The sequence below is a fragment of the Pleurodeles waltl genome, chromosome 7 (assembly GCF_031143425.1).
Source record: "Pleurodeles waltl isolate 20211129_DDA chromosome 7, aPleWal1.hap1.20221129, whole genome shotgun sequence".
Taxonomy (NCBI): Eukaryota; Metazoa; Chordata; class Amphibia; order Caudata; family Salamandridae; genus Pleurodeles; species Pleurodeles waltl.
The window spans coordinates 475,015,640-475,043,144 of record NC_090446.1 but is presented as its reverse complement, the minus strand read 5'-3'; the positions used below and the strand labels follow the sequence as shown (position 1 = coordinate 475,043,144).

At 43.3% G+C, this 27,505-nt stretch overlaps 1 protein-coding gene across 2 annotated transcripts in view; it reads left to right on the top strand.

Annotated features, from left to right (window-relative positions):
• Positions 1-1,731: 1,731 nt before the first annotated feature.
• Positions 1,732-27,505, top strand: part of CDIPT (CDP-diacylglycerol--inositol 3-phosphatidyltransferase) — a 106,765-nt gene continuing 80,991 nt past the window's right edge. Inside the window, exons 1-2 of one of the 2 annotated variants that reach the window (XM_069244093.1) lie at positions 1,732-1,951; positions 25,447-25,668. Coding sequence is in view for 1 of the 2 variants with exons in the window: in XM_069244092.1 (XP_069100193.1) it covers positions 1,909-1,951 (43 nt within the window). In the remaining variant the exon portion in view is untranslated. The remainder of the gene's footprint in view (positions 1,952-25,446; positions 25,669-27,505) is intronic. The other variant, XM_069244092.1, reaches the window with a different exon arrangement.

Below are 27,505 nucleotides of genomic sequence, written 5' to 3'. Positions count from 1 at the left end.
CCTCTTTCAATGTGATTAATACGCTTTAAAATAGCATAATAGGAGCCTCCGGTCTTGCCATAAAATGTAGATTTTCCTAGTAATTTATGAAGGAAAGTCTTAATTTTATTAAAGACATGGAGGTGAGTATTATCCCGCCGCTACAAAAATTAACACTATTATTTTGTCTCCCTCCCTTTCTGCTTCTACATCGGGACAACAGTCAACTACATAAGGTTCCTGCCTTCATCTCTTCGGCTACTTCGTTCTTCGCCTCTTCCGCCTCTACAATCTTCCTACCCGTCCGCTCAAAACACCCTTCCGGAGTTGGCTCAAAGACTGATTTACTCTTTACAAGAACTTTTAGCACTAGGCTTCGCTATTTGTATTTGTGGTTTAATTGTTCCTTTGTTTTCTACGGTTTAAGCTTGCACAAGAAAAGAGGGCTGTTCTCAGTCAAGATAGGTATTATCAGTATAGATTGTTAGTGATTGGTGCGTTTCTTAGAACTACCTTTTGATCCTCATTGGCCGTTGTTGTTGGCCTTATGGGATCAGTAGTTCTGTTCTTGACTGCAACTGCTATTGAAAATAAAGAAAAAACTTAAGCATAATACTCGCCTCCGTGTCTTTAATAAAATTAAGACTTTCCTTCATAAATTACTAGGAAAATCTACATTTTGTATATCTTGACAGTCAGAGCTAGGATAGCAGAGTGTAGGAGCTCGGTAACGTGTGATCGAATAACTTCGGGCCTCATTTAGATATTGGCGGGGGGCACTTCCTTGCAACAGAAATCCTGTCTATAAAAATCGAAATCCCATTAAATCCAAATGGATTTAGATTTCAGCCAACGGGATGTCCATCATCCTTCTGATGGAGTAACCCTTTCCACCAATATCTTAAAGTCTTGGCGGTGGGGAGTACTCTGTCACAAATGTGACGGATATCCTGTCCGCCTTATTACATCCCATGATGTCTGATGTAGATCGTAATAAGACGGGCGGAGTATCCATCACGTTTGGAGCTGAGTATTCCCCTCCGCCAAGATCTAGTGCGGTAACACAGAAAAGGTGATTGATTTATTTGGGTTACTGTAACCCGCGATGAGTGACTCTTGCAAGTGCTGCAACTGCGCACGGCCAAAAAGACGGTATTCTCTGTTATCTCTGAAAGCCCGAGCACCCCACGGTAAACAAGTTCATCAAACCAAGAGCGATTCGCGCGCGCGCACGCACACACAAAAACAAAAAACAAACCAAAAAAAGTATTTTATCCCTGCTTGCTCGGAGTCCATGTTCGGAAGGATGGTTTGGCAGACGAAGAATAATTCTACGGAGAATAAAACATGGATACCATCAAAAGATAAACGTGGAAGTCAAAAGAATTACTTTAAGTAAAAAAACAAAACACTAAAGTTAAGCGAAAAGCAGCTATATCATCTAAAAACCTGAAATAATTCTAACCAGCTATTGGAATTATTAAGTAAATATAGTCCGGTACAAACATTTCAGTTAGACTAGGTTGTATATGTTCTCACAGAGCGTTTTCCATAAAACTACATCACGAAGGCAGACGTTCCAAGATGGCGACACAGGTCGTGCAGCCGCCTGCTTCTGCTTGCCTTCAAGGTGACTTTTGACGTAGCGACAGAAGCACACACTTGACTGGATTCCTTTTGTCGGGGAGTTAGCGCTGTCCTCGTTCTCTGTGGGAAAAGCAAGCCGTAGCCACGTTTTCATCAGACACCCGTGTACCGGCCGCTGTCGCCATTAACATACCGCTAAATATATCTATTCCACGAAGAGTTATAAAAAAATAAGCTCCCCTGATTAGTGTCTAAGTTGGTACGCTCCATTTTGGCATCATTCTTCCCGTGTCGTTAAAGGGTGTTTACTTAAAGGGATAGTCGCTTGTAGCATCTGCCACCATGGAGGAGGAAAACATCTTCCTCTTTGTGCCAAATTTGATAGGTGAGAAGTTATGTGTATCTAATAGTGTGCTTGGGTTTTGGAAAAGTGTATGCTCACCGTCAGTTTTGAGATTGTTGTGTTCTTCAGCAGGGTTCCAATGAGCCCAACAGTAATGCCACTGTGACCCTAAAGTAATAACTCCTTGAACCTCAATCGTGCTGCACAACCCGGCAGTGACAGCCTCCCATGTCGCAAGTAAAATCCCTTGTGTGTGTGTAACGTCTCCACGAGAATCAGCAGTATCTTCCTAAATCCATGACAAATATTTCCCCTTGATACTATGAATGTTTCCCATTAAGCCCGATCTGTAACGCCCAGTCCCTTCCAGCACTTAAATTAAGTCCCCCGGGATGCCCTTAAATACTTTGCTTCTCAGTACATCGTAACGCGTAGGCTGGCCCAGTCGTGGCCATTTAAATTGGGGAAGAGTTGTGGTGGGAGCATTTTACCATGTTTTCGGAAGGCAAAGCCTAGGTACCCAGTTTGCATTTTGATTAAAAGCTGTGGTTCAGTTTCCCTATGTGGCTTGTTTTAACATTGGATTGTCGATTTTGGGAAAAATTAGAGCAAATCATTTTTGTGGTTGATATTATGTTCATTTTGTGCTTTATTTTAATACCAGCTTTAAGGTGGATGGGTGAATTCACGCGCAGAAACAAGTGAGCATGCGCTGTGCAGGTCTAGAAAGCAGGATTTAAATCTTCCTTTGCTTCCGCTTCTCAATGAGGCGACAGGTGTGAGTCATGAAGTACATTTTGCAAGGCTATCCCGTTGTAAAAGTTTTGGGAGGGAGGCTTCAAGTAGAACATTTTTAAAATATGCTTGCAAATTATTTTGGTGAATAGCCCTCCACATGTTGAACGGGGCAAACTCAAGGAGGGGCTCTCACGGCACCAAGTATTAAAACCTTTTCAAGGAGGTTGGAATGATAGTTGCTTAGTAGGCTAGAACAGCTGCTCAACGAACACTGAGCTAATAAGTGACAGGTTGCTTCTCAATACCTGGAAAACCAAAGAATCAATATGAAGTCTAGTAGTTTGTAAATGTCCCAAACCATTGCTTTGCTTATTTTCATAACCAAAACGCAATGTTTCACCTTGAAATAATGAGTGCATTCATTTAAGACTACAATTTGCGTAGGATTTCTCTTCAGACCTCGCCTGCAGAATCTCAAAGTTGATGTTACCTAATTGTATGTCACAGATTGTTTTACAGCAATTTAAGTTTGAAAAATGACCATTCAGCGTTTTCACTGGTGATTAGAATTGTAGAAAAAACAATCCTCATTATTTTTCTGCACGAGTGAAAAAGAATCAAACAAGTAAAAGTATGTTGAAAACAGGAGTGAGAAAGGGACTTGAACAATTGAAAGGAACGTGTAAGGAGCTTAGAATTGTATGAGAAGTGCAAGCAAGAGTTGTTTGCAAAGTAAAGGAGGATTTGACAGAGGAAAGGCTGGGAATATGTGAGCGAAGCATTTCAAGGTCAGGAGGTTGTGTGAGTGAGATTGGAGCATGCTAATGAAAGGCTTGAGAGAGAAGCGTATGTGAGACAGAAAAGGAAGTGAGGGAGTTAGAAAGGGAAACTTGTGAGGAGAATACAGTGAAGTTGAGTAAGGAGGTTAAATGATCGAAAAGTTCAAGAGAAGAGGTGCGAAAAAGAAGGGAAAATGTGGAGACAGTTTGGGTATTTTTTTTTGTTGTGAAGAGAATGCTAAGTGAATGCACTTACAGCCACCCGAAGGTGGTGTGATATTAAGAGTACAAGTAGCAATTGCTAGAGAGGCTGGTACTGAAGAACCTGTCTTTAACTAGGATGGCAAAAATCCTAGCACAAGTCCTAGAAGGTGGAAACAGTGTTGAAAGTTGGAGATGGGAGGAAGAGAGAATGTACATGGGAGCTGGGGGGGGGGGAGAGACTGGGGAAATAGAAGTGCGACACATTGTTTGTGTAGGACAGTAGGTTGGGGGGATAGGAGGGCAAAACAGAGACGTGTGAATAATGAGTTTGAGGGAAATAAGTATAAGAGAAGAGAGTAAAAGCATAAGTTAAGTGAAACAAGAAACATGAGGCGACTGAGTAGAGAGAGAAATGAAAGCTAAAGAGATGAACATGAGAGGAAAAGAGAGAAATAGAGAACAAGCATTGGGAGAGCCAATAGGTGTCGCCTATGTGAAATCTATCTGGCTTGTCACCGTTTTTTTTTTTTTTTTTACGTATTGTCTAGCAACATAAACATTATGATGGGGGCAAGAAGTGGGAATGGAAAGAGCTGATAATGTAGATTTTCCTAGTAATTTATGAAGGAAAGTCTTCATTTTATTATAGACACAGGGGGCGAGTATTATGCTTCTCGGTTCTTGCTTTTATTTAACAGCAGCAGTGAAGAGTGGCAAAACTACAACTCCCAATAGACCAAATTAACTAGAGGCCAATGGGAAAACAATAGTATTAACATATTGAACCAATCAGTATAGAGTAACCCTCGGATATACCTAACTTGACTGCAAGCAGCCCTCTTTTTTTTGTACGAGAACATCATGAATAAGTATTGAACATGAGAAGAATGCAACAAAGAATATAAATAGCTAAAACAAAGAAGAAAACATCTTGTATAAAGTCCAGCCGAAGAAATCCGGAAGGTGAGCACAGGATCCAAAACTGTCAGAGATCGGGAGGAAAGCGACGCCCTTTGGAGGACTGTGCCCGGTGTATCCTGGCAGTCTTGAAGCTCTTTAGGTGGTTGACGATGGAGTAGATGAAACTGTTAGGGCAGGAAACATAATTAATAGTTTTGTGGCAGGATAATAATATCCTCCATGACTTTAATAAAATTAAGATTTTCCTTCATGAATTACTAGGAAAACCTACATCTTATGTCAAGGCTGGAGGCACCTATTATTCTTCTTTAAAGCATATCAATTACCACCGAAAATGCTGTATTAACAGGTTTGCAATGAAAAGTGCGAAAAGTGACTTCATTAAACGAATCAGCCAATCTCAGAATGTCCTTTACTCAAGACCCTGCCCAAAAAGCTTTGGAAGCCATGGCACCTCGCGAGGAATGAGCCCCAAATTTTGAGGAGTCCATACCCGCCAGAGACATAACCCATTTAACCCACTGGGCCAAAGTGGGGGGGGGGGCAGTTTGTGAGGTTTTCTGAAAGAAATAAGCAATTGTGTATCAGAGGACGTTCTGAGAGGGATTGTTTTTTGTTCGTAAATTTGTAGACAATTTCCTACTTATAATTTTGGTTGATTGGAGAAGTAAGGGTAGAAAACAGTAGATAGATTAGTCTTAGTATGTATCTTGACGTTGAAAAGGATACCTGTGGGAGTAAAATGGCATGCAGATGTCTAGAGCCTTTACATCTGACAGTCATTTGATGGATATCAAGCATAGCAACATTGTTAATTTAGCTGAAATCATTGAGTGATAGGGAAGCATTGTCCAGCCAAGACAGAAAGAGTTGTAAAACCAAATTCACATCCCATAATTCACTATATTTTGAAATAGGAGGATTAGCTAATTTTACTCCCTGCAACAAATGAGTTGATGTTCGCCAACAGGTTTCCCATTAATGTTAAGATGGTTGATTGAAATTGCCGAAGGTAAACATTTACTGTTTTATATGATTTGCCTTACCTAATTTGGGAAGCTACGAAATTAGCAATCAGAGTGATATCTGCTGAAAAGGGATTGCAAGATTTTCCCATACACCAACTAGCCCAAATCGACCAGGCTGATTTGTATGCTTTGATCGTACCTGGGTCCCGTGATTTATTGATTACTTCTGTCGAAATTCCTGGATAAGATTGGAAAGTCTTGCTACTTTCCAAGCTGACAGGTGTAGTGTATTGTTGGGAATTAGATTGTGCGGAAGTCCCTCCGGATTGAGGAGGAGCTCAAGAAAGGAAGGAAGAGGGGAAAGTCTATGGCAAGTTCTAGAAGGGGAGAATACCATACCTGAGACAGCCAGAACTAGGATGGCCTTCTGTCGCCGAACTTGAGAGAGGACTCTGTTGATCATTAGGAAATGGGGAAACGCATAGTTGGTTGTCCGTGACCAGTCCTGAAGAAAAGCGTCCTTCGCTAATGCTAAAGGATCCGATCTCCAACTGAAGAACTGGGGAAGATGAAAATTTAGACGGGACGCAAAGAGATCTATATGAAGAGGTCCCTATTTGTGAAATAGAATTTTGAAGATTGATGGATGGAGCCTCTAATTGCTGGTCGCGTGTAGGTAGCTAGAATGCCAATCTGCTACTAAATTGAGTTCGCCTGGTAAGTATTCTGCGCGAACAGAGATTTTTTGATGGAGGCAAAACTCGCAGAAGCTTTTTGCTAGTTCTGCTAGAGGCTTTGACTTGGTGACACCAAGATGATTGATGTATTTTACAGCTGAAAGGTTGTCTTTTTTTGAAGAAGAATGGAACATTGGACTTTGTTCTTTGCAAAGCTTTTGATCGCAAAGGAGCCTGCAAGCATCTCTAAATAGTTGATGTGCAATGAAAACTCTTGTAGAGACCATGTACCTCCAGTTGATATTTGACCACACCCTGCGTCTCAACCTGGCGGGCTTGCATCAGATTCTAATACAAGATCTGGGGCTGATGTGAAGATGGTCCTGCCGTTCCATGCATCTATATGATCTAGCCACCATTGGAGCTCTATATGAGATTCGTGGTCGAGGGGGGATGGAATCTAAATAAGCAAGACCCCTCTGCAGGAGCCGAATTTTTAATCTCTAAAGTGCTCGATAGTGAAGCAGACACAGGAAGATGGCTTGAATTGAAGAAGAAAGCAGCCTGATAATCCTTGCAAGAGACCTGATGGAGATGGTATGAAGGCGCAAAGAGTGGGTTATCTCTGACTTTATAGCTTTTACCTTTGAGTCGGGTAAGTGAAGAGTTGCTTCGGTGGTGTTTATAAGGAACCCCAGAAACATCATGTTTTGAAAAGGACAAATAATTGATTTTCCTTATTTATAAGGAAGTCAAGTTCTGTTAGAAGAGAGCAAGTGGATTGTATTTGTTTATGAATAGTGCACTGGGGTGCCACAGCTCATATCCCAATAGACGTTTCCAACCCTTTCTCTTGTGCGTATCCCGCCAGTGCTCTGTGGTGACCGCAAGTTGACATGTTGGCACTTTATAAAATCCCACGTGGTCTCAGTACAACTCTGATGTGTGTGCAGTGCCTCGTAGGTATGACAGAGCTGCCGTTCATGTGCACTGTTTAATCAGTTTTGCATATATTAAAAAATAATTGGCTTGAACTCCAGTGAAAGAGCTGGCAGGGCCTATGCCTGTCTCTTCCATGTAACTAGGCTGTTTCCTTTACTTCTCAGTTTTTGGAGCAAAGTACACAGGGCACAGAGTACAGTGGAAAATTCCAGTAGCACCAAGAATGAATGTGCATAGTCCTGATGGGGGTAGGTATTAACCCCTTCGCTGCCAGGCCTTTTTCCCCTCCTGTGCCAGGCCTTTTTTTGCCTATTTGGAATAGTTCTCGCTTAGGCCCTCTTAACTTTTTGACCACATAAGCTACCCACGCCAAATTTGCGTCCTTTTTTTCCAACATCCTAGGGATTCTAGAGGTACCCAGACTTTGTGGGTTCCCCTGAAGGAGGCCAAGATTAGCCAAAATACAGTAAAAATTCAGTTTTTTTTTTTAAATGGGGAAAAAAGGGCTGCAGAAGAAGGCTTGTGTTTTTTTCCCTGAAAATGGCATCCTCAAAGGGTTTGCGGTGCTAAAATCACCAGCTTCTCAGCTTTCAGGAACAGGCAGTCATGAATCAGAAAAAACAAATTTTCAACACAATTTTGGGATTTTACTGGGACATACCCCATTTTTACGATTTTCTGTGCTTTCAGCCTCCTTCCAGTCAGTGACAGAAATGGGTATGAAACCAATGCTGGATCCCAGAAACCTAAACATGTCTGAAAAGTAGACAAAATTCTGAATTCAGCAATGGGTCATTTGTGTAGATCTACAAGGGTTTCCTGCTGAAAATAACAACTGAAATAAAAAAAAAAAGAGTGAAATTGAGGTAAAAAAAAACAGCCATTATTCTCTATGTTTTACTCTGTAACTTTTTCCTGCAATGTCAGATTTTTGAAAGCAATATACTGTTACGTCCGCTGGACTCTTCTGGTTGCGGGGATATATAGGGCTTGTAGGTTCATCAAGAACCCTAGGCACCCAGAGCCAATAAATGAGCTGCACCTTGCAGTGGGTTTTCATTCTATACCGGGTATACATCAATTCATTTGCTGAAATATAAAGAGTCAAAAATAGGTATCAAGAAAACCTTTGTATTTCCAAAATGGACACAAGATAAGGTGTTGAGGAGCAGTGGTTATTTGCACATCTCTGAATTCTGGGGTGCCCATACTAGCATGTGAATTACAGGGCATTTCTCAAATACACACTGTCTTATATTTGGAATCAAAATGTTTTGAGAAAGACAAGGGGCAATAACACTTATTTTGCTATTCTATGTTCCCCCAAGTCTCCCGATAAAAATGGTACCTCACTTGTGTGGGTAGGCCTAGTGCCCGCGACAGGAAATGCCTCAAAACACAACGTGGACACATCACATTTTTTGAAAGAAAACAGAGGTGTTTTTTGCAAAGTGCCTACCTGTGGATTTTGGCCTCTAGCTCAGCCGCCACCTAGGGAAACCTACCAAACCTGTGCATTTTTTAAAACTAGAGACCTAGGGGAATCCAAGATGGGGTGACTTGTCGAGCTCTCACCAGGTTCTGTTACCCAGAATCCTTTGCAAACCTCAAAATGTGGCTAAAAAACACTTGTTCCTCACATTTCGGTGACAGAAAGTTCTGGAATCTGAGAGGAGCTACAAATTTCTTTCCACCCAGCGTTCCCCCCCCAAGTCTCTCGATAAAAATGGTACCTCACTTGTGCAGGTGGGCCAGGTGTTTGTGACCGGTAAGAGCCAAAAACTCGTCGAAATTGAGGGGGAACCAAAGTGGGCCCTAAAGGGCAGTTTGAAAAAAAAACATTTTTAGGCTGACAAGTGCAGCAGAAATTTTATCGCTATAGATGAGACAATGCTGGGGGTTAGAAATGTTGTGGATTACTGCAGATTCCGGAAGGTTCCATCACAAAAATGTGGGAAAAATGTGTGCTTTCCAGCAAAGTTGCAGGTTTGCAGGGCATTGTGGATAAGGAAATGGTGTGGGGTGCATGTGAAGCACACCACCCTGGAATCAACTAGATGTTTAGTTTTCAGATGTGTCTAGGTCTTGTGGATTTTTCTACATGGCAGCGTCCCAAAGTAAAAAAAAAGTGCAGCCCTCACCATTCCAAGTGGGACGATTCTGAGAGTTACCAAGCTCTCATGGCCCAAATGTAAAACAAAATCCAAAAATAATCAAATGTCCTCTTGCTTGCCATGGGATAAGATGTTTTAGTGTGCGGGGGAGAGCTGAAAGACTGTTAGCCCCTTCAGTTCGGGTGGGGGCATAACCAGACCCATACTGGTTGGTAGCCACCACCCCACTATTTTCTTTTATTTTTTTATTCCCTGGCATCTAGTAGACTTTCTGTCCCCCCGGGGTGTGGATCGGGGGTAATTGCCCAATCTGCCCACTGATGGGCAGAACAACTTTGGCCCCATTTATTTGGGGTGCGGGTATGCCAAACCCTCAACCTCTTATTTTGAAAACAAAATCTTCCCTGGTCTCTGGTGTGCTTGGGGGCAGATGGGCCTTCCAAAATAGGCCAGTCTGCCCCCAAGGGGGTCAGTTATGGCCAACAGTAATGTGCCCCCATGAGGAGAGACCCTTGCCCAAGGGGCTGCCCCCTCCAAACAAAACACACACATACACACACCAATCCATGGTGTCTAGAGGTTTATGCCCCAAAGGGGGCAGATTGCCCTTACAAAAATAAATGGCCTAAATACAATTTGCCCCCCAGGGGAGCGACCCTGGTCTAGGGGGTCGCTCCCCATACATAAAAACATAAAGCAAATCCGCCTAATTATACTAGGACAACCTGCCTCCAGGGGAGGCAGAAAAGGCCAAAAAATATTCCCCCCCTCCCCCCAAGGGAGTGGCCCTTGCCAAAGGGGCCGCTCCCCTTATGCGTTAGTATTAAAAACATTCCCTGGTGTCTTGTGGTTTCTACCCCCCGGGGGCAGAAATGGCCTAATAATAATTTGCCCCCCCCCCCGGGAGTGACCCTTGCCTAAGGGGCCGCTCCCCAAACATAAAAAAATAAAAGTAAACAAAAGAAAAATTATCCCTGGTGTCTAGTGGATTTCTGCCCCCCCCCCCGGGGTCAGATCAGCCTAATAATATTAGGACGATCTGCCCCCAGGGGGGACAGAAGTGGCCTAGAAATAATTTCCCCCCCGAGGAGCAGCCCTTGCCCAAGGGGCTGCTCCCCTTACTTCAAATAGCCCTCAAAAATATACATTCCCTGGCGTCTAGTGGTTTCTGCCCCTATCGCAAGGCCGATCTGCCCACGTGGGGGGAGAAATGGCCTAATAATAATTTGCTCCCCCTGGAGCGACCCTTGCCAAAGGGGTCGCTCCCCAAACATACAAAAAAAAAAAACATTTTCCCTGATGTCTAGTGGATTTCTGCCCCCCCCGGGGGCAGATCAGCCTAATAATTTTAGGCCGATCTGCCCCCAGGGGGGGCAGAAACAGGCAAAAAAAAAATTGCCCCCCTGGAGAGCGGCCCTTGCCCAAGGGGCCGCTCTCCTTATTTAGTAAATAAAATGTTTTAAAAATCCCTGGTGTCTAGTGGTTTCTGCCCCCCTTGGGGGCAGATCGGCCTAATTATATTAGCCCGATCTGCCCCATGGGGGGCAGAAATGGCCCAAAAATAAATTGCCCCCCTGGAGAGCGGCCCTTGCCCAAGGGACTGCTCTCCTTATTGAAATAAAAAAAAAAATACCTGGTGTCTAGTGGCATTTCTGATGCGTTGGGGCATCAGATATGCTCAGAGAAGCCTGAAAGGAGAGGAAAGGCCTTTCCTCTCCTTCCGGGCTTCTCTGACCCCCTCCACGTGATCGGAGGAGAAATGCTCTGAGCTTCCAGCGCTGGAGGGAAGGCCTCTGATGAGGTCAGCGCGCGAAAGCACGCTGACGTCATCAGACGCCACGGGGGGAAGGTTACAGGGGGGTGAGGGTGAAAGGGGAAGCAATTCCCCTTCTATCCCTGCCTGGGGGAGGGGTGTGCCTGGCCATCGGGGGGAGCGCTAGTGCTCCCCGCGGGGGCCCATAGCAGGACGAGACCACCTCTTCCCGGGCACACAAGCAGTTAATAAGCTGATTTGTGGCAGGCAAATAATTCAGAATGTTTCTCACTCCTCTCGTTTTGGTAGCCAATGGAACTGAGAGACAAGGAAATAAAGTCATTTTCCAGGAAAAAATCTCACAATGAGTTCACACAGGAGAGCAGAGATCTCACTTTGCCAAGTGTCGGGCCTAATTAGCCTGTTTATTTCTCTTTTGTTCCACCATTGGTCGCTCTGCACTTAAACAGGAGAAGCAAAACTACAGTTACCATAATGCGAAGTGGAAAGACAGGACAGGCACTCCGATTCAACATGAGAAGTCACTTTGCATGTGCAAGAAGCGACTAGTAAAAAATGAAAATGTTCCAAAAGATACAGTGTGATAACACTGCTAGCTCACAATCCACGTGTAAAAGTTTACAAAAGTGCAACAGCATATAAACCTGTAATCTCCGACACCACCTCCACCACCACCACCAATCTACCCTTGCCTATGCAAGACCTGTGTCGTGGCAAACACACATGTAAACATACAACTGAACCCTGGAAACAAGCAAAAACATAAGTTCCCCACATCCACCTCTTTGATGTTACTCACCAGGGTTGGAAGTCAGCAGTGTTGTACAGGGCTCAAGACCTAAAAAACAAGTTGGGGGGACTCACCAATTTAGGCAGAATGGGTGTGGCATCACCGAAAGTAACATCACCAGAAGTGACATCACCGGGAGTGACATCACAGGAAGCAACATCTTCAAAATCTGCCCTACTCCAATCCAAAACAATCCGCCAGAAATCTAATGAGCCCCACCCCAATCCAAAACTTTCTGCCCTCTCCAGTCTACCCCACTCCAATCCAAAACAATCTGCCCCATTCAAATCCAAAACAATCTGCCCCACTCCAATCAAACTCAGTCTGCCCCACTTCAATTTGCCTCACTCCAATCCAAAACAACCTGCCCCACTACAAATCCCAAAAAAATCTGCCCCACTCCAAACCAAAATTATATGCCCCACTCCAATCCAGCACAATATACCCCACTCCATTCCAACACAATCGGCACCACTCCAAATCGAAACAATCTACCCCACTCAAATCTGTCCCACTCCAATCCAAAGCAATCTACCCCACTCCAGTTTTCCCCACTGCAATCCAAAACAATCTGCCTCACTCTAATCTTTCCCACTCCAGTCTGCCCCAGTCCAGTCCAGTCCACCTCACCTCACCCAATCCAATCCATCCTACTCCATTCTATTTCACCCCTTTCCAATTCACCCTACTCCAATCAACCCCACACCACTCCAATATAGCCCAATCCAATCTACCCCACTCCAGTCCAATCAACTTTACACCAGTTCACCCCACCCCTCTCCACCCCACTCCAACCACTCCACCCCACTCCAGTCCACCACAACCCACCCCCATCCAGTCATCCCCACTCTAGTCCAGTCCACCCCACTCCAGTCTATCCTGCTCCAGTCCAACCCACTCCATTCCAGTCCACCCCACTTGAATCCCCCAACCCACTCCAATCGATTTCACCTTAATCCGCCCCACTCCAGTCCTTTCCAGTTTGTCTTAATCAACCCCACTCCAATCCAATTCACTTCACTCCAAAGCACCTTATTCCACCCCACTCAAATACCCCACCCCAATCCAGTCTATCCCACTCCAATCTAATTCACCTTAATCCACCCCACTCCAGTCCAATCCAGTCTACCTTAATCAACCCACTCCAGTTCAGTCCTCCACAATCCACTGCCATCCAATCCTCCCCACTCTAGTCCAGCCCACCCCACTCCAGTCCAATCTATCCTACTCCAGTCCAGTCTACCCCATGTCAGTCCAGCCCACTCCACTGCAGTTAAGTCCACCGCAACCCAGTCACCCCACTCAAATCCCCCATCCCACTCCAATCCATCCCACTCCAATCGCATTCACCTTAATCCATCCCACTCCTGTCCTATCCAGTCTGCTTTAATCAGCCCCACTCCAATCTATTCTACCCCACTCCAATCCACCCCACTCGAATCCCCCACCCCACTCCAATCCAATTCACTTTAATCCACCCACTCCAGTTCAGTCCAGTCTGCCTTAATCAACCCTACTCCAATCTAGTCCACCTCACTCCAAACCACCATATTCTACCCCACTTCAATTCAATCCAGTTCACCCAGCTCCAGTCCAGGCCACTACAAAAAATCCACCCACTCCAATTAAATCCGCTCCACACCAATTCAAATCACACCACTGCAGTCCACCACAATCCAACCCACTCAGATCCAGTCCACATAATCCAATCCAGTCCACCCCACTCCAAAAATCCAATCCACCCCACCCCACGCCACCCACCTCAATCCACTCCACCTCACCACAATTCAATGTAACCTACTCAGTCTAATCCACCTCACTCCAATTCAGTCCACCCACTGCAATCCGATCCACTTGCTTACGATCCACCCACCCCATTACAGTCCAATCCACCAAACTCCTTTCCAACCCATCCAGTCTAATCCACCCCACTCAATCTAATTTACCCCACTCCAGTCCACCCCAACTCAATGCAATCTACCCCATCCAAACCACCCCAGTCAAACCCACCCCTATCCACCTCACTCCTCTCCAATCCAGTCCACCCTACTCCGCTCCACCCCACTCCAATCCACCCCACTCCACTGCAGTCTACCCCACTTCACTCCAATGCCCGCACTCCATCCAAACCAATCTGCTCCAATCCACCCCACTCTATCCCAGTCCAATCCACCCCCACTCCATCCAGCCCACCCCACTCCAATCTAATCCACCCCACTGTGATCCAATCTGCCCCACTTCAATCCAGAGAATCCAATCCACTCACTGCAATCCGATCCACAACACTCCAATCCAGTGCAATCCACCCTACTCTAGTTCAATCTAATCCACCCTATTCTAGTCCAATCTAATCCACCCCACTCCAAACCACCCCATTCATATCCACCCCTTCCCAGTCCAGTTCATCACACCCCAATTCAATCCGCTCCACCCCAGTCCTATCACTCCAGTTCATTCCACCTACAGTATTCCACCCCTCTCCAATCCGTTGCAATCCAATCCACTTCACCCCATTTCAGTTCCACTCCACTCCACTCCACCCCACCCAACACACCTTACTCTACCTCACTCCAATCTAACCCACTCTACTCCAATTTAATTCACCAAACTACCTTAGTCCACTCCAGCTATTTCACCCCACTCTACACTACTCCACTCTATGACACTGCACTCTGACAACCTCTGCCACTGAACAATTGAACTCTACCCCCCTCTACTCAACTCTGTGAAACTCCAACAAATCCACGTAACAGCACTACTCCACACCACTAGCTTTTAGCCATGCAGCCACACTGGTGTATAACATGGCAAAAACACACTGCCAAGCCAATCGCTTTTAAATAGGCGACACCTCTTGACTTTGTCAGTGCTAGTTTGTTTTTGTACTGCCACAGAGATCTTTCTTTTGCTTTAATGTATTACCTGTTTTTTCTTTTTCTTCATCTTATTTTTTGTCCTTTATTTATTTCTCCTCTCCCAGTACTCAGTCAAAACAGTGACTTACCAGTGTTACCAGTGGTTGAGAAACAGTGGTTTAATAAAGCAAACATCTGTTTGTCATTGGAGTCACTCAGAACTTTTACAAATGCTTTGTTGAAACTGATTGACCTCCCTAACGCACGTCAAATGGTATTAGTATTAGTTAACTGTAAACATGATTAGAACATTGGAATGTTGGGAGCTCCATTGGAGACAATGGAGTGCTCAGGCTTCTAATGGCTGGGAAAAACCCGGAGCCTCAACATTCCAATGTTCTTTGTTTACAGCAACAGCTGTGAGCAGAGGACTCATGGAGCACAAGGGGATTTAATCCCCTCCGGCTAGCTGAGGCCTTTGTTTTATTTATTAGAACATTCTGCCCTCTAGTGGCAAAATGTTCTAATAGCCTTATAGCCTTCCGTAGCTGGGATATACCGGCCATTAAAGTCCCGCTCCCTTGGTAAGGCCCTTGCTTCGGGCCTTTAACGCTGGAGCAGGCCTTTAATGGCCGATATAGCATGCTACGGTGGGCTCTAAGGCTGTATTGGCAAGTTTAAATATGCATTCTTTTTTAATTTCGTTCATAACACATTACTGAATAGCTTTCCCAGGCCATCATCTAAGCATGTACAAAAGAAGACATGTTAAAAAAAATTACGATGATGGTAAAGAAAAGTCACAAGATTGATATTGAGTTAAACATTCAGGCAGCATTTTGAAACTGTTACCAGAAAATAACGCTTTATTTACAGTGCATGCAAGACCAGTTCCAGAGAGGGAGACATTTGCACAAACAGAAATGCCCTGATCAGAAATATTATGGGTCTTTTATGGCTGACATGAGGAGCACAAACCCCTGTTTATCTTGGCTCCGACTACTTTCCTCACATTTAGAAAGAGGTTACACAAATTTAAGTTCCTCTGGTGACCAAGTGGTGGGCTAAACAAAAATATTGTAATTGTATTTATATAGCGCATACTACCCCAGAGCAGGTGTTGAAGTGCTTTGTAGCGAGTAGTGCGCTTCTCCAGAAGCCAGGATTAGAAGTTATTAGTTAGCAGATTAGTAGTAAGTGTTTAGTCCTACATAGAGGATGCCGGGTTGGAAAACCCGTCTTCTGGTTCAAGAGTCTACAACCAACACTAGACTGAACTAGACTGCATTGAACCTGAGAGTTCACCTGCACTGTGCAAACAAAACAATGTTTCTTCTCTGCATTTTAAGTCATGATTATACATGCAGAGGTGTCAGCGAGAGGTCTGAGCTCTTATCTTCACCCACAGATATTGTGGTTGGTACCTCAGGTGTGAACAGTTTGAGGTACTGGGTTTTTCAGAACCGGTACTGATCCGGTAACCCAGTGGTGCCAGGGTACACCCAAAGACCTCGGGTACTTTCCTGATTCAGACCACAGAAACTCAGAGTCGTCTAGGTGAAGTCAAAGATCAAATTTATTGGCTGCAACCAAGTGACAAGCGTCCTAGAAGTACAACAGCACGGTTAGTATGTTCTCAGGAGACTGTGTTTCAATGCAAAGTCAGGTTTCCTTATATACAGTTTTTTAAGCTTCAGGCAAACATTCTTGACATTTTGGTTGGTCATTCACATGTTTACACTACAAAGGAAAAAACAGTGTCATGATGAAACCTCATATTTCATGTCATCCAACCCATAATAAATTACCCGGCAAGGCCTAGTATTTTACATTAGATAAGTGTGGACCCCCAATAAAAACGGGCACCTCCCCCTCGTAAAGTAAGAAGAAGAAAAGAGCAGGTGCAGGTGTGAGCAAGATTAGGCAGGGTGTGTGAGCGATAATAAGGGTTTTATGGCATGGTGTGCCTTGATGCTATCTGATTCGGCCACTGGGAGAGGGACTGACCAAACAGGTTTTGCCTGAGGCAATGGTTCCAGCTTGCCCAGGTCAGAGAAAAGTCAATCAAGGTGTACGTGTCCTTGGAATCAAATCTGACTGTATTATAAGCCTATGTGAGGGCAACTTTTAAAAATGGCTGCGGTGTATAAAATGGGAGCCACGAGTGCAGGACGAAAATGGCGATTTCGAGGTGAAAACGCTGCTGGAATTGAGCGAAAATGCTCATGCTTAGTGTACTAGTCATTATCGGTCTTTTGATACTAAAATCGTACTGCTGTGGCAAAGTAAATTATATGGGTCCAAAATTTTTAGAACCACAAGTTGAATTGATGTTTGAAGTGATCTCTTGTTTGAGAAACTCATGCTATCATAATGAAAACCAGTCAAAAGAAGACATAGCTACGCTCAGTTTAGAAGGTGCTGACTGGGTGTTAAGTCCCCTTTATCTCCCATCAACATGCCCCTGACCCCGCTTCCTCTGAGGGTCCCCTCCGGGCCTTCCTTCGGAATGCATAGGAAGGGAGAAATGCCAGGTAGCTGATTGCTGTTTAGACACCTGCGTGACTGCAACAATTTGAGAATATTTCTTGTGACTAGCCGTCGGGGTTACTTTAGGTGCCAGGGTCTTCACTTTGATGCTGTAAAATGTAAACGTTTTACTCAACCTTTTCCTTCAATGTAGGTTTATGTCTGGAAGATGTAGGAAAGGAACCTGGCACGCCTCTTAAAGTGTGTGGCCAGCTTTGCAGTAGGGTAGATGGCGTCTACTTTCCGTAAATAATAGGTAGATGGTGTATGCCCATGTCTACTGTCAACTCGAGCACTGGTTATACAATTCCTACTAAAATAATATCAGGGCTCAAAAACTCTACTCGACCACTCGCTATTTATAGTTTTATGAGGTAGAGCTATTAATAACAGGTGTTCTGTTCAGTCAGAAACTGAATTACCAATTAAGATGTCTTTAAATCTTACTCTTGTCACATGTACTCTGTGTTCAGAGACATAGGTCAAAAGTCAGTTTGTCTTCTTGCAATGCAAATACTTTTCCTTGGGTCTGCAGAGTTCTAGGATTTTGTAAGGTGAACTGTCTGACCTGTGTGTAATGAAAGACTTTTGGTATAAGGTTTTTCCTAACACACAACATTTATATAACTAAGTCAACTTTACAAACATTTCAAAATATATTTTAGTAGCTGTGAAAGACCATTTTTTGTAGTTCTGTGTGATGAAAAAAATATTTTAATAGGATGACAAAAAAAGTCAGAACACTTTACTTGGTGATGTGCAGTGATAAATGTTTTCTGAAACCCACATTTCACAGTTTATTGTTAATACACTATATCATTTTATCAGTAAAGCTGCAAATTAGTGGGAAGGTTTTTGGACATTTCTTGGAAATTTACTCTGTAAATGACAGTTACAGTGCGCTACCACGTCGAGCTTAATAATATATTTATTTAAAGTGAGTGTTTAAACATGAACTGAGAAACACTCCTGCCCTGATGGAAAAGCTATTGGTAAACTAAGAGACAAGTCATGCATCGATCATGTGTACCCTATATGTGGGCTAGATTTATTATACACGGAGCAAACATTTTGTGTATTTAATCAAACATGGGGATATTTTTACAGCAGAAATGCTGAACTCACATATTTGAAGGTCAATAACATTATTCAAGCTACTTGACCTACAGGTCTAGTAACATTTTTATGATTTTTCGAGTAGGACTACGTATTGGGATGACAGAACTTCAGAATATAGAGGCTGAGTCCTTTAACACCATCAGAGACTGCTGGAACAATTCCTTGCTAGCTCACAGGGCCTCACCCAAAGCCCTAACATTACTGGGGTGGAAGTTGACTATGGCAACCCAAAATGACACTCGGACTCCCAAGGAAGTTGTGTAAACATATCTCACCCCTTTCGTAGTATTACACATAAATGCCCAGGCAAAAACACAAGAGAGATACCAAATACGTTTTCAATGCATTTATTGAAACAATCGTAGTCTTGCATAGGGGGAATGAGCTACGACAATTAGGCAGATGAAGCAAAGCAAAGTTACAAGCATTATGAACATGGCAAAGAGAATGAACAATCCAACCACAGCAAATGATTTGTAGAGGATCCAACATTAACCCTAAGACCATGCTGAGGGCTGTGGGTGTACTCTCTGCCTTTGCAAGATCTAAGGGATTAGCCAGAGCCTGCATACCTTGCAAACTGCATCAGGAGTCTGTCTGTAGTGTAAATAGCAATCCTTTCAGCAAGCTGGAAGATTAGCGCCAGCAGAGCTGCATGTCGAACACAGCATATGTCCCAGGACGGTCACAGCCGGAGTGCCCCTCTGCCCAATCTGGGTCACTGCACCATTTATATAATAAAAAACACACTTTTAAAGGCACAGCTTTGATGCAATGCTATGTCTAGATGTTAGAAGCTGTCTCTGAATGGGCAATGCAAGCACTAGGATATTGTTGACTGTGTTCCTAGTCCTGAACAGAATGTACTGATTATATGTGTAGAAAAGGCTAAGTCAAACAAGAAACTCGTACAATATAATCCTAAAATAATATCATGCAAGCAAAGTGTAAAATGCCACTGCTAAAAGGTGATGCAGCTAAAACGTGTAACATGTAAAATATAAAATGAAGCTAAAATAGGAAATTAGTGTGGTTTCAAAAAAGCCTCACTGCAGCAGCAGGCATGAAATTGTGAGCTCTGTGCTGCTGCTGCCTGCCAATGGGAAGAAGCGCCGTACAAACATTTAAGGAGCTGGGTTTTCAGGCCAATAAAGGAAGGTGCAGCGGGGAGTGGAGGCGCAAGGCTGCTTTTGGCGGATGGAATGGGAGAGAAGACAGTCTGCAGATGCACAATAAGAAGTGCTCGTTGATGTAGCCAGCGGAATGACTGTGGTCAGTAGGCAGTGACCGAAAGCTGTATCTGGGTGAAGCTCCACGCCAGACAAGCACACCAAGAGCGGAAGTGAAAACAGACATCTTGAGGACGAAGTGCTGGTCAATCAGAAGCACATAAACTAGAGCATTGTTGGAATAAACCAATGGTAAGTTCAGGTAAGGGGCGGGCTTGAATCCCCTTTTAATATTCCTTTTTTTTTTTTTACTTACAAAATACTTTGCACAGGCAAAACCTTAAAAAGAGGAAGGGAGAGCATGGGTAAGGAGAATGTCTAGAGAGGTAGATACAGATATGTAAAAGAGAAAGGTGAAGTACAGTGACCAATGGAGAGGAGTGAAAAATATAAAAACAGTATAGTGGAGTATCGTTTTTACATTTTGTCTTTAAAGGGTGAAATATGCAAATTCTGTTGCACCTGTTCTTTCACACAGAGGGTCGGAAAAAGTCTCTGTGTAAGCATCGCAAAGACCCTAATTTGTGAGATATCCGGTTCCCTGACAAATGTAAACATGAATGGCAGCAGGCTGTGTCATCAATAGGAATGATAGCAAGACAAAAACATCACTGCCAATATCACAAGTGAAAGCAAGAGGCGGAAAAGAGAGTAGAAACCAGTGTGCTGACATGGATAGTCATTTAAGTTATTGGAGTAGGCAGCACTTGTAGGTTCCCTCACTTATCCACCTATACTCTTAATTGAGTGAATTAAGGACATGCTCCAGATAGTAATGTGTAGAGTGCCCTCCGCTCATTTGGAGTAACTCTGGTGACAGGACCACAATGCCCATAATTCCTGCTACACCTCAGAGGAGGGCACATTTGGAGTGCATCTGGTGCAGAACCACAAGGCTCATACTTCCTGCCACACCCCACAGGAGGGGCTTGCAGTCGGGTGCCTAAAACACTGTTGTCTACTCATGGCGTTGGTTGCTCCTGGGTACGTGCCCAGGCCAAGAGTGGGCCCGTCTGCACCTGTTAGAGCCCGGAGGAGGCTGGGCCATCCTATTTACATTTGCTAGGTTAAGCAGTAAAATGGGTAAGTGAAAATCCCCTTGTCCCCCTGGCCCTGTTGTCTCAAGGGGATCCTGAAAATGCCCCTTGTTCATCTAATTTCTTACCTCAGTGGTTGGAGCCTTAAATGAAAACAAAAGTGTGTGGAGTAAGAATTTGTTTTAGGGGATGAACCCCTTTTAATTTGCCACTACTGTCCAACCCACTGAGGAGAAGAGTAGGGAAGAATCAGGTTTGGCATTCGCGAGACCTCATGGGGTCCACCGTTAAGGGTGGATTCCCAGTCAGTGGTCACAGTGGCTGAGGTTCATCATGACCCAATTACGTGCCCTTTGGAATGAGTTCAGCCTGGAAGGAAAAATAAAAAGAATGATTTAGGGCCAGATGTATCAAAGAATTTTGCATTCGCAAACAGTGCGAATTGCAAAATTCAGCGGTTTGCGAATGGAAAATCACCTTTCTGAATGTAAGAAAGGCATTCGCAGTTCAATTTTAAGGAATCGCTAAAATAGCGATTCCTTAAAATTGCGACCCCATTTAGAGAATCGCAATTTGATTCTCTAAATGCGGCATCCCAAATAAGGAATCCTTATTTGCGATTTCTTAAGCACATGTATGAAGCAATTCCTTAATGCGAATTGGGCATTAAGGAATCGCTATCACCACCAAGTTGAACTTGGTGGTAACCATGTGCAAATTTTAAAAATGCATTAAAAATGCATTTTTAAAATTGACATGTAACGCACACATGCCCTTTTGGCATGTGTGCACCTTACATGTCTTCCAAAATTGTTTTGGGGTGCAGCAGAGGGGGCCTTAGGCCCCCAGCACCCTGGAGTTTGCATTTCCCAAATTGCGAATTACAGTTAGGAATTCACATCTTGGGAAATGCAAAAAATTCGCAAATATGGGCCGCTAGGCCCATAGGTGCGAATGGGGGCTGTATCGCAATTTGCGATTCGGTAATAGCATTTGCGATTTTTAAGAAATCACTATTACCGAATCGCAAATATGATACATAGCATTTTGCGATTCAGAAATAGCGATTTCTTAAAAATTGCTATTTCCGAATCGCAAAAGGATTTTTTAGTACATCTGGCCCCTTAGTTATTAGGAAGAGGATAGTTACTCTGAGGGCTAGTCCTAGTAAGGGCAGCCATGCCGCATCGGAAGTTGTGGACTCACAAAATCATGATATAAATGCAGACTTAACTCGAATATTGAATATTTAAAAACATCTTTGATTAATAATTTTTGTGAGGGAATTGAAATGTTAATTAAAAGTGTTGTGGAAGGTTTATATGATAAAATGTCAAAATTAGAATATCTTATTAAAAACCTGGGCCTCTCTCTACAGAACCAGTAGTTGATCATTCGCACACCCTCTCACAATCTGCAAATGTGTCCTTGTGTTGTGCTAATCATGGCAACTTAGCCCAGAATCAAAACTCCATTACCCATTCTGTCAATACCAACAGAACAGAAATACCTAGGAGTACGACACAAGGTAGATCCTTGTACACTTCAACAGGAGTCTCAGATGAGAGGGGTTTGTGTTCCCACCCTCATAACTTAGACCCCCTATCCAGCGGGACTGAGACACATTGAGAACTGGAGATATGATTGGTAGTTTCCCCATTACTTCTCCCGTTAGAGTATTGAATCCTAAAACTATGCTGCATCTTTCCCCAGAGTCCACCCCTTTGGTGGCCATTCTTACTAGAGTTCTACCATTGAGACTGGTGAGACTCAAAAATAAAGTTGTCCATTGGTGTAACAGGCAGATGGGGGGGGAGAGGGAATCTCATGCCCTGTCATATCACCATGGTCAAAAGAATAGAGTGGGTGGGCAATAGTAAGAAAACATAGGAGTGAGATTGTGTTATTATTCATTTTGAACAACTAGATATTGTCGTTCTTTTTTAAATAAAGAAAATATCCCAGATCAGTACTCCCTCATCTAGGATTAAAGTACTCCCTTTAGGCTATTTTTATCTGCTGGGTATTAATTCAAACATTAGAGACCCTAACAAGTTATAGGAAGACATTCAGGTCTGCAGGATAAGGCTGTGGCGGTCCAGTTAGTAAACAGTTTGACCTTCTTAGTTGACTGGAATACAATGACTGACTGACCGTCCTTGATAGAAGCCACTCTCCCCCACAGGATGAGGTTGGTGACTAGATGGCATATGAAACCCTTGCCATAGTATAGAAACCAGGTCATCTTGTTACGTTTTTGAGATGGAACATACAGGGATGTGGAATTCCTATCGCCCGACGCCCGGGACATCTTGTTTGGGGTCAAGGGCAACAAGTTTTTATGTTTACTTTGTCCTTGGACAAGTAGGCCCAACCCTCTGCAGCACAAACCCTTTGGCGCTGCCTGTTTACAGAGAGTGGAACTCTCTGCAGTTGAGGTAATGTGTTTCCAAAAGATAATGCTGTTCGAACTTGTATTTATGGTTCATTATTTGAAAGCCTTGATTATTAGGGTGAGTGCTGTAAATAAATGTTTTAAGGTCACACTTCACTACTGACGTTGGTTCCAGTACAAAAAAAAACAGCTGTGTATACACATGTTTGAAAACTTTAGGCTATGAGGCTAAGTATAATGCTCCCAGAATGCTCTCTGATTAGATGCAAATGAAGTGTCATTTAGTAAAATGTGTTGATGCATGCTAGTATTTCCCAAATATATTTCTAATGGAAAATCAGTGTAACCATTTTCAACACGAATATGGCAAGCATGAAAATAAACAAACACTGACAAAGCCAACTGATCTGACATATTTTTATAAGTCTTTTAGTTTCATCAATGCGTGTCTTGTTTTGACATGGCTTTTGTAACACTTTATTGTTGTGGGAGCTACCAGGCCCTCAACATTGTAACAAACACTGCCAAAAAAAAATAAAAAAAAATGTAACTCTAAAAGCACAAGTTGCCACCAGTGGCATAACAAAGGCCCCGCAGCCGCCCTCCAGGGGGCTCCTTTAGCACAGCACCTGCCCTGAGTGAGTCTGGAGAGGGGGCTCCTCCATGTTCTTTGCAAAGGGGTACCCTCCAGTTTCGTTACGTCACTGATTGCCACTGTAGTTCCCGACACTGAACAAAACTACTTTGTGTGCCAATATGCTCCTTGTGGAAGAGCAGAATGCAATCACTCACAGTAAAGCCAGCCAAAAGAGAGAGGAATAGAAGTATTTATTAAACAAAATGTCTTTGTTAACACCAGACCTAATTAGGGACCAAGACCCACATGTAGGTAGCTTTTTGCATGTCACAAACAGCGACTTTCGCTGTTTGCGACGTGCAAAAAGCACATTGCGATGCACAAACCCAGTTTTGCGATTCAGTAACCTGGTTACCGAATCGCAAAACGGGTTTGCGAGTCGCAATTAGGAAGGGGTGTTCCCTTCCTAATTGCGACTCGCAGTGCAATGTAGGATTGTTTTGTGACTGCGAATGCGGGCGCAAACCAATCGCAGTTTGCACCCATTTCAAATGGGTGCTAACACTTTCGCAAAAGGGAAGGGGTCCCCATGGGACCCCTTCCCCATTGTGAATGTCACTGTAAACATTTTTTCAGAGCAGGCAGTGGTTCTGCGGACCACTGCTTGCTCTGAAAAAATGAAACAAACGTTTCATTTTTCGTTTTTGTAATGCATCTCGTTTTCCTTTAAGGAAGCAGTCACAGACATGGTGGTCTGCTGTCTCCAGCAGGCCACCATCCCTGTGAGGGCCGCTATTCGCAAGGGGGTCGCAAATTGCGACCCACCTCATGATTATTCACTAGGTGGGCATTTGCGAAGCCCTTGCGAATCACAGATGGTGTCAGGGACACCATCCTACATTCGGATTTGCGACTCGCAATTTGCGGGTCGCAAATCTGAACCTACCTACATGTGGCCCCAAATTCTTAAAGAAAGTCACAAAAGTGTACCCATGGTATATGTCGTACCCCTATAAAATATTTGTGAACTGTATTTTAGCATGGGTAAATACGCATGTGTAGATTTGCTCATGTGAAAATCTATTGAGCATCTGCAAGTTCATTTTCCCTCCGGCCACTTTCTTCCCAACCCTGGAAGAAGTTCTAATTCTGCCATTGTCAGGAGTAAATGTCCAACCTTTCTTATTATGGGAAAATATTAGAGAGAAGCTGGTGAAAATCTTTAAAACATGCAGGTTAGTAGGTTTGCAGACTCAAAGGCATTCCAGCCCTGGAACTATTGCTTACTGCTTCCTCCAGCTCCAGTATGCAGATCTGCAGAAAGGTGGCAAAATAAGGAAATTGCTACAGTAGGGATTGAAACTGCAAGTATTCAAGCCCTATTATGGTAGTAGCCCTGGCATAATCAGAGAGGCTATTATCAGAGCTCTTACATAATGAGATTGCTGCCATAATTTGTCGCCACACTACATGGCACCAAAGGGACAAGCAGATCTTTTTACAGGACAAGTAGATTTGATAAGCAACCTGTCCCCTGGACAAGTAGATATTTTAATAAATTCCACACCCCTGAACATAGCTGACTTGGGTAGTAAGAAATCATATGATATATGGTGTAACTTTATTGAAGATCATCATATTGTTGGGCTGCAGGAAACATTGGATATAGATAATTACATCCATATGGATGGGTATATCTAGATTTTTGTCCAGCACTAACCTCTTCAGCAGTAAGATCCAGGGATGGTTTAGTCATTTTGGTTTCCTCAGACATTATTTGTAAGACGTTTCAAGTTGGTACTAAATCACAGTGTAGGCGTGCGGTCAATCTAGTTTTTTAAAAAGCCCAAAGTATTTTGTTGCTTAATTTGTTTAATTCAAATTTTCAGACTAAAACTCCAGAGCATTTATCTGTCGTAAAGGCCTTTTTGGATGTCTATACGAAAAATCAACATTCCCCATATACCATGGTCTTTTGAGGAGATTTTAACCTACACCGCTGTCCTTCCCAATGTCCAGCTATTGATGAGTGTCTTCTAGATGAACATCGACATCTGCAGATCAGAATGATAAAGATACAGGAGTTGTAGAAGTCATCCCTACATTTACCGGTAGAGGTCTAAATTCCACTATTGATTATATTTTTATCTCTGCCTATTTAGTCTGTTTTGTTAAGGACTTTAGGGTTACTTGGAATCAGTTTAGTAACCAAAACCCATGATACCTTAGCACAGAATGGAGACAATAGGCGGAAGTAGTGACCAAAGAAGGGCCTACGACTCATGATATCATGTCTATTGACTAGGGTTGGAGATTGAAATGGAACAATGTGTCCAGAGTCCTTTGTAGATAATTTAATTATTACATATGGTTGTGACATCAGAAGGATTACTGAAAATCTTTAACAGGGTTTGCAAGCAAGTTTCAAAGTGTTCAACCCATTTGGGTAGCAAGAATTAGAAGCCTATTAATCGATGGGTCGAAGGCTCATCAAAATTTTGCCGACCGCTTTGAAGAAAACTCCCAGAAATAATTCAGAGGTCACATCGTGTTGGAAGAGATATAAAGTGGGGATAAACTGATATGAAAATTAGAAAAAAGCATGGGACCAGATTCTTCAGGCTAATATTTTAAAATTAAGTGCCAGATTTTTGGAAGCAGTTAATCGTCCTTATTTCACAGGAGATGGCAGAGGAGCAGTAGACTGTCCTATTTCCCCTGGTAATGGGGTGCAGCATTTTGAAAGTATATATTGTTCAGATCCTGCTTAAGTCGTAGCTGTTAATAGGGAGAGCCTTCAAGGTACATCTAACATGGAATTTCTTGAGGAGGAGGTAAACGAGGCAATTATTGACTTGTCTAAAGAATAGGCTCCAGACCCAGATGGAGTACCTCCTGACTTGTATAAACTGGGTTCTATGAATTGGGTAAAATGTTAACTAACATCTTAAATGCTGCATGTAAAGTGGGCATTCCTTCATTAAGGTTATGGGCCATGTTATTCTTACCAGGTTAACTACATGGCTTGATGAAAACAATGTACTGTCTGATTTGCAGTTTGGTGTTTTAGTCTAGGGAGGGGCACCCTATATCAAGCTTTGAATTTACAGATAATAAAAATGAAATACACAATTACCAAGGGTGGCTTGCTCCATTTAACCTTTATGTCCCTCACACCAGCTTTTGACAGAGTGAATAGGAGTAAACTGTGGACAGTGCTACTCAATATGGGAATTGACAGGGACATAGTGAATTTTCTGCATGAACTACACAGGGATTTGTCAGGTGTTGTAAGATATGATCAGAATGGGAGGTCGACCCCACCGATTAAGGTTCAACGGGGGGTGAGACATGGGTGTATTGTGGCACCACTTCTGTTTACACTATATATAAATAATTTTGGTCCACCATTATGTACTGCATGTAAAGATATTCCACGGGCAGGGTCTCACCTTATCCCTGCCTTACTATACGCTGATGATGCATTTTTGATAGAAAGAACTGCTGTGGGCCTGCAACAACTTCTTAACTCCTTTGTTAGTTTTGTGAATAGTGTGGATTTAAGTTTAAGTACCACCTATAACAAATCATACCTAATGGGGTATGGGCTTTAGGGGCATGGGCCACAGAATGCATTCTAGAGGGATCTGATATTGCTAGAATAAAGACCTTTTCTTATCTTGGGGGTCTTACTTGATGAGATAGCCTCATGGGCCTTATTGGTGAGATGTAAAAGAAAATCGATGGCCAGGGTAGCCCTCCTCAGTGTTTGGGAGGGAACCCCATTATGGCCCTGATAATGTATCAGTCTAAATCTGCTTCCACAATTAGTTATGGTAGCAATATTTGGGGATACAAAGAGCAACAGAGTTACAAGTAATTGAAAATAAATTTATGATGCGTTTATTATCTGTGCCTCTATCCATCTGTTCTTATATCGTGCACAAA